The sequence below is a fragment of the Nomia melanderi genome, chromosome 11 (assembly GCF_051020985.1).
Source record: "Nomia melanderi isolate GNS246 chromosome 11, iyNomMela1, whole genome shotgun sequence".
Taxonomy (NCBI): Eukaryota; Metazoa; Arthropoda; class Insecta; order Hymenoptera; family Halictidae; genus Nomia; species Nomia melanderi.
The window spans coordinates 3763710-3777173 of NC_135009.1; the positions used below are offsets into that span (position 1 = coordinate 3763710).

At 30.5% G+C, this 13464-nt stretch overlaps 1 protein-coding gene and 1 long non-coding RNA gene across 8 annotated transcripts; one reads left to right on the forward strand and one right to left on the reverse strand.

Moving 5' to 3' along the window:
* Window positions 1-154: 154 nt before the first annotated feature.
* Window positions 155-13323, forward strand: LOC116435187 (bcl-2-related ovarian killer protein). Of its 7 annotated transcripts, none has more exons than XM_031994503.2 (6): window positions 155-534; window positions 2887-3049; window positions 10916-11218; window positions 12188-12578; window positions 12981-13039; window positions 13119-13323. In XM_031994503.2, the coding sequence occupies exons 3-6, from the start codon at window positions 10961-10963 to the stop codon at window positions 13251-13253; spliced, it is 843 nt and encodes a 280-aa protein (XP_031850363.1). In that variant the 5' UTR covers window positions 155-534; window positions 2887-3049; window positions 10916-10960; the 3' UTR covers window positions 13254-13323. The 7 variants fall into 7 exon arrangements, with proteins under 7 accessions (XP_031850363.1, XP_031850364.1, XP_031850362.1 ...); XM_031994504.2 differs by having other exon boundaries at window positions 2887-3045; XM_031994502.2 differs by lacking the exon at window positions 2887-3049 and having other exon boundaries at window positions 156-534.
* LOC116435189 (uncharacterized) lies at window positions 889-4440 on the reverse strand. Its single transcript, XR_004236709.2, has 3 exons — window positions 3707-4440; window positions 2501-2962; window positions 889-997 (listed from the first exon to the last, which is right to left on the reverse strand). It is a non-coding gene; the product is annotated as an uncharacterized LOC116435189 (long non-coding RNA).
* Window positions 13324-13464: the final 141 nt, after the last annotated feature.

Here is a 13464-nt window from a genome sequence, read left to right on the forward strand (position 1 = left end):
TTATTATCATTGTTTCTATGGAAACTGAAGTTATTTACGAAATTTCAGCTCCATCGGATCTGTCAGGTTTTCAGAAGTATTACCTGTTTATGTTTATACATTTGAATAGTTCTGTGTACAGATCAAAGTGAACTTTATGCAGTTGTGCAGCCGTGTGTGCAGGGAACACTTCTATAAGGCGTTCACATAGCAGTTGGGTCTGGAATAGTTGAAGTCACCAGTAGTGCACGCGCTGTGCTCCTCACAATTTCGATGGTCCGTTATACGTTTCTTTCACATGTTTCAGCATCTTCATTTTTTATTATAACAATACGTTATTTCGCTGAAAATAATATCTTAGGGTTTTTAAAGAAATACAGACAAGATTTTTTCATGGAGTATTCGATAACATCGTGATAATTCAGTGTGTTGTGTACATTATCAAGATACGTGAAATTTTTAATGTTCTATGACAATGTTCAACGATAATTGTGATAAATAAAATGTAATAATTGAAATTTGTGGTATTTCTTCAAGCCAACGTCAAACTGCAAGGTAATATAAATTTTCTTTAAAACATTCACCAAACAGTTATTAAGTGTATGTAAGTTTCATAAATACTTAATTTGAATAAAGATTATTTACTTGATTTAAACTTCGAAGTGCAATTGTTCAATCTCAGTACAATTAATGTTAAAACGAAGCATTTTAATCGCTGCCGGTTTGAATATTAAAGATTTCGTAAAGTAAAAGCGTCACGAGAGAAAGTGAAGGGAAACAAAAGTCGTCATGACGTTAGCCATAGCAAGTCGTTGCAGGATACTTTTGGAAGTACATGTGAAAAGGGCTTCGTTTTTTTGTTTTTGGTTGGACTTTTTTTAGGAGGGGGAACAGCCGTTACCTGGCCGCGAAGCCCGCATCTCTCATTGAACGCTGACTCGACCCATATGTCATTCTGTCAGTTACATACACATCGTTTCTTCGATTCGGTTGTCCATTTTTTCTCTACTTGCGTCACCTATAAAAATTCGATGGCAAAAATTTAAGCAGTGGCTGGTGTTATTTTTCCATACGTTGCTGATATTTTGAAATTCAAAATATCTTCAGGTTAAAGAATATCTTCTTGAAGTTCCAAATTGTACGCAAAAATAATTGTTGAATAAAAATACTAAATTTTGTACAACGATTCTTACCGTTAAGCTGCTGATTTTTAAATAGACTCGTTCCTTAACATACTAATCAATGAGAATGAAACTTATAAAAAAATATTATTTTTATACTAAATAATTTATTAATTTAAAAGTATGACGATACTCTACTTATAGCAGATTGTATCACTTACGCAGCTGAATAATGGAAATTGCAAATTCATATTTTGTAAACGAATTATTTATACAAAGCAGTTTACTATTTTTACACAATGAATAAGTCATGTTTCATTTTCGTTGTGTGCTGAACATTGTTAGATGAAAACGAACCTAGGTTATAATCAACCATCGTGATTTATCGTGAAGTTCATTTTATATTATACACGTAAGCAACTAAAAAACAAGGAATGATTAGGGATAATTACGTATAGTATGAATAACGATGACTACAAACACCTGTAATTATCTTTCCAGATCTGATTTACATAATTAAACTGAATACTGAATTCGAATGATCACTGTCATTAATTAATCAGCACTATGCCATCCTATAAAATTTATGTCTTCATTAGCATTACCATATTTCATTTTCTAAATAAGATGCAATATAAAATAAGAGTGACAAAATTCTTTAGAAACTATACTTCACTCATTCTAATAGGTTAACTGGTCATTACTACTACGGTTTAATTAAGATTAACGACTAGCTAATACAAACGCGAAATAGTAAAGTGTTTTACAAGTTTAAAGAATAATAATTCTGATTAGATAATATCCTGATAAAATGGATTTATTAAAGTTTTTACCGTTAAAAGCAAGAGAAGAGCAAATTCAGTTAATGGATTTGCTATAATACATTTGGCCAATAAATGATCAAAATATAATTTCTTTGTGAGGAGTTAAGTGAATCTTTAAAGTAATTAATTTTATCCAAACTGATTAGAAAGTAATGTGCAAATTAATTTTAAGTTAGTCTATATTTGGTAACAATTTCGTCTGTCACTTATTTTATTCGAAATATAGGCTAAACGTCACAGTAGTTTATAGATACATAACTGAACTATCCTAAGTCACATGAACTATTGAAGGTGGGAATATTTATATGCTAAACTGTATTCTTAATATTGAAATAATTTCCAAAGGTATGTGTAAATGTATATTGTTTGCAAATTAAATGTAATCACTTGTTTATCATTCGGTATTGCCAGTTAACGATGATCGTTGTGATCGTTGATTTATTAAAAGGTAAACGAAAGAAATTAAGAAAATGATTGAAATCAATAAGGGAAACACGTTGATTGACCTTTAAGTTGCACAATTCGTTTGTTTCTATTTATAGCAGATAGATATTTTAAGATATTTATTTTCCTTACCTTTGGTAGCTGTCACACGTGTATACTTTCTTCACGAGGGATCACCAAGAGTTTCTCTTTTGACATTCTCATTTAAATTTGCGAATGATACTGACCTATATTCCTTCATAGAATTTATTGTTGCCATTTATTCAACAAATACTTTTAATCATATATCAAGATTAAAAAGTGAGTCATAGTATAATAAAACTAAACAAAATTTTATATAGTTTGCTTAATTTAGATTAGTATCTTGAACGTGATTAACGGTTTCCAATGTCAATAAAGTATGTAATTTTCTTATGTTTCATTTAGTATCTTCAGTTAGAATGTTAAATTAATTAAATCCAATTGATTCAGCTGAACGCGCATAAATAAAATTGGTTCATTATTATATTATTTTGCAGAAAATTTCAGTAGTCATATCTTCGGCGAACGCTTCTCGTGCATTAATCGCGATTGTGTCATCAACAAGTGCTGTGCCTATGCAAAACAAGAGAAGGAACACTGATGACAAATGGTTTTACGTTATATAATTAACAGCTGTCTACATCCTCGTGTTATTTGTAGGTAAATTAAACTAAACTAAATTTTTCAAATACTATTACAAATATTTATTTTAGATTTGCTTAAAATGTGATGTATATGCTTAAATATTATATCAATCAAACTGAAGACCGACGAAATGGTAGGCTGAATTTTCTTTTAAATTATTAAAAGAAATTCTTCAAAGATTTTCTTCTTCTTAAATCAATTTGCAAATGTATACGTTTCTTGCACATACAGCTACTAATTAAAATTAGACAATTTATTAATCTAAATAGTAGGTGTAGATATTATTTGCTAATTTTATATTACCGAATTGAAATTATCTCAATTCTTCAAGTAATCGCCATTATTTTCAATTACTTTCTTTCATTTTTCATGAATAATAAACAATTCCAAAATGGCGATGGTATTATTTAAATTTCAAAAGGATTTGTAATTGATTAAATGTAAAGGCTCTGTATTAATCTCTATGCATAGTAAGTAAACAAAACTCATTGAATAAATAAAAAAATTAAAAAATAATTATAAATTAAATATTAGACAAAACAGTAATATCAATTAAATATAAAATTAAATATACAATTATAATGTAAATTAAACACACCGATCGAAAGTTGAAGACTTTCTTTAAAAATTGTTTACACAATGCTTAAGTACAAACAAAGTTACTTTACTTACAAATTTGTTAGTTGTTTCTGTTGGACAGTAAACTGGTAAACCTCTATATAGGTTGCCTGACATTTCTCTACCCAAAAGTTAAAGCTGTTTAATTAAAATGTTACGACCATAACGCACAGTCTTTCGTTATTTCGTAAGTAAGCTTGTTGACACGAATGAATACACTCAATAATTGATTAAAAGAACCATGGAAAATGTGTTAAATCGCGATTTCACTGTCTCACAATTTCCTTCACGGGCATTTTTAAGACTTTGCCAATTGCCCCAGCAAGCATGCTAACGAAGCAATTAGGAGTTACCTCTAATTATTTCACTTCTTACTTACATTCGTATAACTAAGTTCAATGATTGTCGGCCACTAACGAGAATCAGAATCAATTAGGAAGCCATTTAATTGAACGATAATTCACGTTGTCCTGCGATAAATATCTATTTGTAAATTGAATTTCATCATTTCGACATGCAGCGAAAGCAGAATTTTTGATTGTCATGTTTCTGGGACGCCACTCTGAATTTCGCAATTCGCAATGGTGTCGGATTTCAACGTTTACCAATTTTGGATTGTCAGCCAATTAACAACTGCCGTTAATTGAAACGGTGAGCACTTTTTCTGATCTCGCATTTGAATCACAAACGAAGGAGACTGTTTTTTGTTTTCAACTGAGACCAGCATACATTTTTACTCGCTTACATAACAATGAACAGGTTATTACAAACAGAAAAGAATGTCATGACAGCGGCACCTGTTTTTTCGACATTTTAACAGTCTCACTGAATACGTATAATCACCGATGAACTCCTTCAGATCTGATTTTGTACGAAATTCTGTTCACATATCTAATAACAATGAATCGTCATTCAACGTACCATCAGTAATGATATTTTATCATAAAAAATGTGCATATACAAGAGATATCAAATCACTTTTGAAATTATACAATGTAAATGACGCATAAAAAATGACTTCTAAAGTTAAGAGAGTGAAGAATGGAATTTATTTCGGATAAGGTGGAGTGGGGTAAGTGCATAAACGGGCTCTTATTAATACATTTATTCTGATTAATACATTTGTTCAATAATATCATTTTTTAACATTTAACATTGTACCATTACTATAAATAAATTTTAAATCTTTTTATATTAGGACTTTATTTCACTAATTCCTTTGTATTTATTATAAGTATTATAAAACAAATTAAAGATATATGGGTTGAAAGTCAAACTTACTAAAAACTGGGGTGCATTTACCCCCTCCACCATAGTACGTAAATTAACAGTTTTTAGAAAGTAACTAAAACCTGATTTTTATACAGGATTATGTTTACTTATATAATAACAATGAACCCTCATTCAATGCACCATTAGTGACCACATTATTTCGAATAAAATAGAGATAGTAAACTACTTTTCTGATACAAATAGGCTCGAAGCAAAGGTGTATTATTATATATGGCTGCTCATCACAGTCTTAATATTCTGTTAGATACTGAACTAGTAAAACAGTGTACATTATATTGTGCTTCGGGTTTGAAAAGATTAAATAAAAGTATGCCAAATAAGGACCGTTTACCTGCATTTCCTTCAAGGATATTTCTTTACCTTTTCTTGATGCTTGAAATGTTATTCATTGCTTGGAAGAATTATACAATAAATAGTTAATAAGTTAATATTGATAATTAATGGATTATAATTAATTATGTAATACTAAGTGTATGGATTATAATTAACTATGTAATAATAAGTGTATGGTAATAGGTGCTTAGGATAATTAGAAAATCATTGACATTTCAGACTTCAAAGTATTCAATTTGAGAAATACAAACGGATGATCGATTTTGTTTGTAAAATAAATTATGAAATTTAGTTTTATTACCAGTATAATACTCAGATGATTAGGCATAGTATAACTCCGAGTGATATGGCTCTGTAGATTAGATGGCCCGATCTTATTAAGATGGTCAAATATTTTCAATTTTTTATATAATTTTTTATCTTCTTATATAAGTATATTTATTCTTATACGCATATTTTATGTTTCGTTATATAATATTCATGATGTATTTGTTCTTTTTAAAAAAGTGATCCATCTCTCCCCGACTTACCCCAGCACGCAATCATATAATTACGAGCATTTGAATTTCAATAATACGTAACCAAAAATAATTTTTCATTCGGATTTTTTACTTCTCGAAGAACACAAAATATTCTTACATCTATCATACAAACATAGCAACAAAGTAATTTCAATGTTATTGTCTCTTTCTAATTGAAACTATTTTTGATCCGATTTTGTCCGATGCCAAGAATTAAATTACAGTTTAACAGTAGCTGTATTTGGGACTTAGAACAAATACGATACCTTTGTTATGTACATAAAACTGGTAACTGTATTAACACTAAAACTACCAAACGGGTCAAAATGACCCATTTCTGATTTCTTTCCCTCGCAATTATTAAAAAGGTAGCAGATGTTTCTTTGAAAAATTATTAAAGAAATTGATTTAGCAATAGGCGAACTGGATTGTAAATCAGTTAAAGCATCAATGAATGCACTCTTAGAGTTTCTATAAAGGAATTTCAAAAAGTCAGTTTAACTGCTCGGCAGTTTTAGCGTTACAAAGAAATCACGAAGAAAAAGTAACGCAAGAAATTAATGAATGGGATTACGAATTTCCCCACTTTCTCGTTTCTCCATGCACGTCCAACTTCGTCCAAGTTCGTGACGTATGAAGCCACCTGCATCAGACGTAAAAGTGCAAAAATGCGATGATGACGCGTGGTCTTATTATCAGCATCATTCCGGCGTGGAAATAAGCCTTGAAAAATGATAAAACAAACGATTTAACGCGCCGCTGCGCACACTCCTCGAACGATAATCGACCGGTCAGGCCTCACCGTTGATAAGCGATAATTCAACAAAAGTATATTACGCGTATAATGTACTATGTGGAACAAGTTACGCGACAGTGACTAATGAGACAGACGCGTGTTAATTACGATGAAGCCCGACTTTCGATTGGGAGTTCAGGAGGCAGTGACGCATTCATCGGTAAATTCATCTCGTTCTCTACGTGTCGATACGTTTCATTTTTAACCCCTTGCCTTAAAACAACGCGACAGACTCGCAGAGAAGATTTTAAACAAAATTTAACACTAGATCTACAGATATTTACTGTGCGGTTCGTTCTATAGTTCTTAGAAAAATTGATATTTGTTCATTTAACTTTTGGAAATTGGACGTTTAAATATAGACAATTAGAATACATATTTGTGTAACTGGATCAATTACAATTAATACAAACATTTAGTGAATAATATTTATAAAATTCAATGTGAGTAAAATTGACTCGTTTCGTAAATTTAGTGTTAATAAGCGTAAGTGTAACTCGATTCTTTTGAATGCAAATTAAACGTTATTCTTCTGTTATCAGTCATTATAATTTAGATCAAACGTAGACGTAGAATATACATGGAATTTTTCTTCTTTTCAATAAATTGTTCATAGCAAAGTAATTATATCGATCATAGTTGAGAAATAAATCGTAAGGCAAGGAGTTAACGCGTCCTCTCACAAGGTTTCTAGACATTCCACTGTTTAACCGCTTGTCTTATGAATTAATTTTGAAAATGTAATAAAAAATGTGATAATATTTTTATTCATACATTTTGATATTTGAATGTGTGACAATATATTGGCAGAAAAGAATAAAACCATCAAAAACACCCAAATTAATATCCCGAATTAACTCGGATTTTATTGTAAATGTTTTTAGTAGGAAATAAAACATTTAAATATTTTAATATTTGAATGTAAAAGTTAAATAAATTCAGTGCAAAATAAAATCTTGAGTATATTTGGAATAGAAAGGCAAGCGGTTAAAAAGTAGTGAAATCTTTGCTTCTATTCAACACGGTACTTTATAATAATATTTCTAATGTATTATAAATTTTTTTAATGTAAACAATGTAGTGAAATGAATATTTCATTGAAACATTTTTAAATTCAATATATTTTCAATTAGTTTCAAAACAATTTAGATAAATCAATTTACTAAGTAGCAAACTCATTTTATTGCCTTCGTCATTTTCACAAATATTTAAAAATAATTGCGAGTTTTATGAATGTTAATCATTAGGATAATATATGAAGGAGCATTTTTATAAACTTTTCTAAATAAGTTTCATTTTTTTAGTATGCTTCTCGCGATTAATTTTATATATCGGATTTAAAATCCTATACTCTACATTTTTCAATATCGTATCTATGAAATGAATATGACTGCTGAGATTAAAGGAAGACATTGAAACAAACCGGTTAGTTACATAGACTCTCAGACGATAATTGAGCAGTTGCTCAGCGTTGATAATTGATAATCAACCGACACTCGGAAGAAGCAACCGCAGACACTGAGTCATTAACTTTTTCCGCAATCAGTTTTAATTGACTAAACACTGTTTTTATAATGCTGAATGCTAAGTAAATTTAAATCAAAGAGCTTCGTAACTCATCGAATGCGTACGTTTTGTGAAAGACATTGAAAACTAATATACATTAAATCATTAAAACTCTTAATACTCAAGATTGAAACAAATTTGTGTACACTGTTAAATAATTGATAATAAATAGTGTGTTGAGCAATGCAAATATTTTGTAAAAACGAAAACTGTATACCTATGTATTCTATTTGACGTTTCATTAAATATTGTGAAATAGACAATATTCGCTATGTATTTGACGACTGTCGTGATGATACGATGATAAATAGTATCCTAATGTAAATGATCGTGTGTCTGTTGTATATTGTGACAAGTACAGCATATCAAAGTCTTAATTATGTATACTATAGTACAGGTTTTTTTTCATTTATAAAGTTTTAGTAATTTTTTCTACGCAATAATTATAACGATAATGGTAATGATGAAATTCTGTACATATTCAAACTACGTAACTATTAGTACAATGAAATGAATGAAACAGACATTTTTTAATTAAAAAAAATTAAGTAGTACTGGAAAATATATCTTTTGCATAGTCTATGGAAAAAAATTAAATATTATTTTAAAAACCTAGAAATATGATTTATACCAACTATTTAAATCTGCTAAACTAAAGGTATTAGGTAGATTTTAGACAAAAATAAATGACTTTACAATTTTATTTAATAAATAAAGATGTTTCGTTGCGATAAAATTATTAAATCTCGATGCAATAAATTCATAAAATTGTATCATAACTTTATATCTTAAATAATACATTTAAAAACGTAAAATGCAAAATGTAATAATAATCAAGCCATAAACAAATATTTATAAAAAAATATATAGACCAGAATTGTAGAAGGAAAGTGTGTCTTTAATTTCGTGCCTGATTGCCTTGTGTTAACGAAGTTATTAACACTTCGCGTATCGTGATTTTTTTAATTAGCACAGGTTGTTTTATTTTGGCAACGATACACGCGACGGTTAATCCCGCGAGTTTTAAGAGGGCAAACGACAGGATAGAGATAAGTAATACGCACACAATGGCTGTGTACATTCAGACGGCACAGAAAGCGCCGCGAAGCATGTTAAATAACAAGGGCTGAATAAGGCTTCCAGATAACAACAGCTGTGTCCGCGAATGGAATAATAATTACTCACAGTACCTGGTGTGAACGCACCGCGATCGGTGTGGTAGTAAGGACAGAAGATTCTGTCAACGTTCGCCTTCGTGAGCGTGTGCCCCGTGATTACCATAAAGGGACTTGGGATATTCACCGATGCCACTCGAGGCTCGCCTTGACTTCCAAGGAGAGATTCCTGAAGAATTTCATTGTTACCAATAAATGGACAATTTCATTGTTTTGCTTCTACAGTATAATATGATCATGCAGAAGAAAGTAGAATAAGCACTGTATTAACCAGTTAACTGCGGAATTTAGTTTGAAAAATCTCTTATTGTGCGCGATAAAGTCAAGCAACGAAGTATGTACTCGCCAAACGCAGTGCAAATGTACCTATAATATATTCTGACGAAAAACTAAAGCGAAACGAAGAATTACATGTGTATCTGGAAAAATCACTAATTCATCGTTGAAAAGATTAGTATCATTTCGAGTTTTAGGATGACGCGTATACTCGCCAAACGCAGGTAATTGGTTAAAATATCATAGTGCAGTGCAGTTCTTCGTAGTCGACGAAAATCCTTGACATTAAAAATATAAAACAGTAGATGTGAACTCTTGATTTTCAAGGAAAGATTCCTGAAGAATTTCATTGCCACCAGGAAATGGACAATTTCATTAACATATTTTCATTATTCATTCATGAATGATTAATAACCATTAATTTAATATATAATACTAATTAATTTAATTTTAAATGTATGTAAAATAGTTATTATTAGATTGTGAATGCTTATATAAACGCGTACTCTTAAGAAGCACATGTGTAGAAATAAAATCCTAACAGTAATTTGCTTTTTTCACTAGAAGTTTGTTGGAATATATTTTTCATTTAGCAAGTTTTACATAATGTATAATTTGCATACTGACTGATTTATGCACGTTGTATACACTTTACATGTTCTGTGCATATTTCTTACATGTACCATGCATAGATAGTCCAACAAAGCAATGGTGCATTATCAAGTAGTACTATTCAGAATTATTCATGTTATTCTTGGTTAAACACAAATAATATTATTTAAACGCAGTGTGAAAGGAACTTACATTTGAAAAGTGAGAACTTGCAAATGAAAAGAACTGTGGATACGCGATTTGATTTAAATGCACAAGACTTTAAGACCTTACAAATTTAAATAAGAATATCGAACGTTGAACAATCTTCCCTAACATACGACTTAAATTAAATCACAATAATTCAAATAATAAACTAAGGAATATTTAATAAACACATACCCACACTCTCACGCATAGTTTGCGTATTTATATACACTATGCTTGCATAACCGTTCGCAATTTAGTCGTATTAATCGCATCAGTTCTTGCATAAATCTTGTAACAGTTAACAAGATAAGGAGTGAATCGCGATGGTACGCGGGACATCGGTAAATACCATTAATCCTTTTTTCCTTGTAAATCCATGAGTTCCCAAGGAAAATACCGAGTACAAAAATTCCTGTTATTTTTATTGTTGTTCATTCAATATACTCTTATAGTACTCTTTCAAGTGGGAAGTTGTTTTTAAAGTACATTGAAATTCTTTAAGCCTGAGAAACCTGAATGGCAGGAACATATTGCGGAGGATTCTTCAATGTCTGGATTAGTCGGTACTCTACGCGGCTTGGAGGAGTTTTCCGGAAGCACGACGCAGTCTGGCCGAAGAGCTAGCCTCGCTTTATCTTTGCATTCGAATTTGGCTGGTTTCACGACACCTAACAATCCAGAGGTTTCGCCTTTCCATGTCGTCGATTCAGCGAGAAGAAGATTCAGCGACGTTGTCTCGAGGAAAATCTCTCACACGATACGATGGAGGACCGTGTCCGCTTCTGTTGAACTCACCGTGTCGCAGGTAAAGATCCACAATTTACATTCATTTGCAACACATATCTTTTACACGATAGTTGAATGATTGAAAAATAACACGATGCTTTTAACTTGTTGATTTGTGTAGTATTTCATTCCCAACGGTGGTTGAGTATTTAAACAGTTATAGAAATAACGTTATTATAATATTAAAGGAACGAATATTTGAAGGATTAATTAAAGATTGTTAAGTGTATTGGTGGAAATGAAAAATCTTCTAGTATTTATAAAAATATTTGAAACATTTCCGTTGAGAAACGAGGAGTATTAGAAAAATTTATTATTAAATATACTTACATTTAGTTAGGTTTTTAGCAGTAGATACAACATAAATGTTAATAATTTACTTATTATTCAGTAATTCTTTGCACTTGAAGACCCCGGAGCGGAGCCATTTAAAATTTTTCATTACAAATTGTAAAATTTTGTCATTAAATATATTATTACATTTATATCTATGATCGATAAAAAACAGATATGCTTTTTCTATTAAAATTACTTTGAATTACTCTAATGTCAGTGAGAAAAAGTTTCGAGTGCAAAGGGTTAAATATTTTATTTTTTAATTACATGAGGTTCGCCATTTTTATATATCAAAATAGAGCCCTTTTTGACCGATTTAAGGGAAATTGGATATTCACTGTCGTATTTTGTCTTCGCAATCGTCTAGCATTATCGTTTATATTAGTATATAAAATAGTATCATTGTTATTGTAAGTTGTTACTTACCAATATTTTGTACAAAAAGTTTTAATAGATGCATTCTTGGAGTTTCTATAGAGAACTTTCAAAAGGTCAATTTAGTTGCTCGGTAGTTTTAGTGTTAAAATTAATTTTAACGTCATCTTCCAATGTCCTCATATTTCTACCACACACGCAACGTGTTAATATTATTTAATATTATAATTATTGTGTTATAATATTGTAATAATATTATATAATATTATGTTTATAGGGTTCATCGTTATGCGGTCAGTACATACGAAACCGATTAAAACGGTCTGGGATCTTTCATCGGAAGCTTGGCTTGAAGAGGATGAGGAGCGCCATGTTGCTTCCTGGCGGTGCAGTTGTAGGAGAAGTGTATCCAGAATTGATATCGGTCGGGGCGGAATTAGAGAAAATGCATCCGAACGTGTTCAATCGCGTTGCTCGGCAAATCGGCTGCGGCAGTTTCTCCTCGGAACAATCCGTCAACGAGGCCATAGTCGACGTCTCTAGGGAGATGATCAGAAACGGCGAGATGACTTGGAGCAAAGTGATAGCCCTTTACGCCATCGCAGGTGGCATTGCTGTGGATTGCGTGCGCCAGGGCAAGCCTGAGTTTTTACCCGCCATACAGAGAGGTAATCAGTTTTTTTAAAATTATAATGTTGTTCTTTTACTTCAATTTTTTTTTTATTTTGGCAACACGACGTAACTAAGAAGTATTAAATGTGTACTCATCATGTAAAACAGCTAATATTATTAAAATGATGTGCACTATTCTTGCTGTTGTAGCTGTACGAATGATGATTTAAAAGCAAGGGTATTAAAAAGAATTCTGATAATTGACACTTTCTGTTTATTACTAAATGGTATGAATAAAAGCAATATAAAATACTATTGTTCGTAAAATTAAAATTACTTGAAGAATCATAATAGAAATATTTATTCCTGTTATTTTAAGAAATAAATATTATAGAAAAAGAAAAAAAATTAAATTATAGAATTTTATTATTATTAAAAAATTCTTGATGTGGTTTCAGGTATGACTGATGTTTTGGAAGATGATCTCGTTGCATGGATACAAGCCAATGGTGGATGGGTAGGTTGAAATATATAGCGTAGTTTAAATAAAGTAACTATGATAATTTCGTTATGTAAACGTGTCTTATTAATTTCAGTCCGCCTTGGTAACTCGTTATAGGCCAGTAACAAAAGAAACAACGTGGTACACGCATAAGGTTGTGTTATTATTTATATTTTCCATGTTAATCGTCTTTATATTTTTACTATTTTTAAAAGTTTTAATTTTTTAACGTGTACTAAATATATTCTTATAAACATTTATTTATCCAGTAATTTATTGTAATAAAAATTTTCACAGTATCCTTCTGCATAAATTTTTAATTATTCTCAAATTTTCATTAAATGTAAGTAATGTTCCTTGGTCTAATAACTTAGACGATCCTTTTCATTCAAATAAGGACTCATTATATTTAAATTTCAGATATTTTAATAAACAATTTG

Coding starts and splice junctions, on each gene's coding strand:
- LOC116435187 (XM_031994500.2), top strand. CDS start 6,705: ATGAAGCCCGACTTTCGATTGGGAGTTCAGGAGGCAGTGACGCATTCA. Junction 6,756..10,915: donor AGGCAGTGACGCATTCATCG/GTAAATTCATCT, acceptor AAATTCTTTAAG/CCTGAGAAACCTGAATGGCA. Junction 13,040..13,118: donor TACAAGCCAATGGTGGATGG/GTAGGTTGAAAT, acceptor TATTAATTTCAG/TCCGCCTTGGTAACTCGTTA.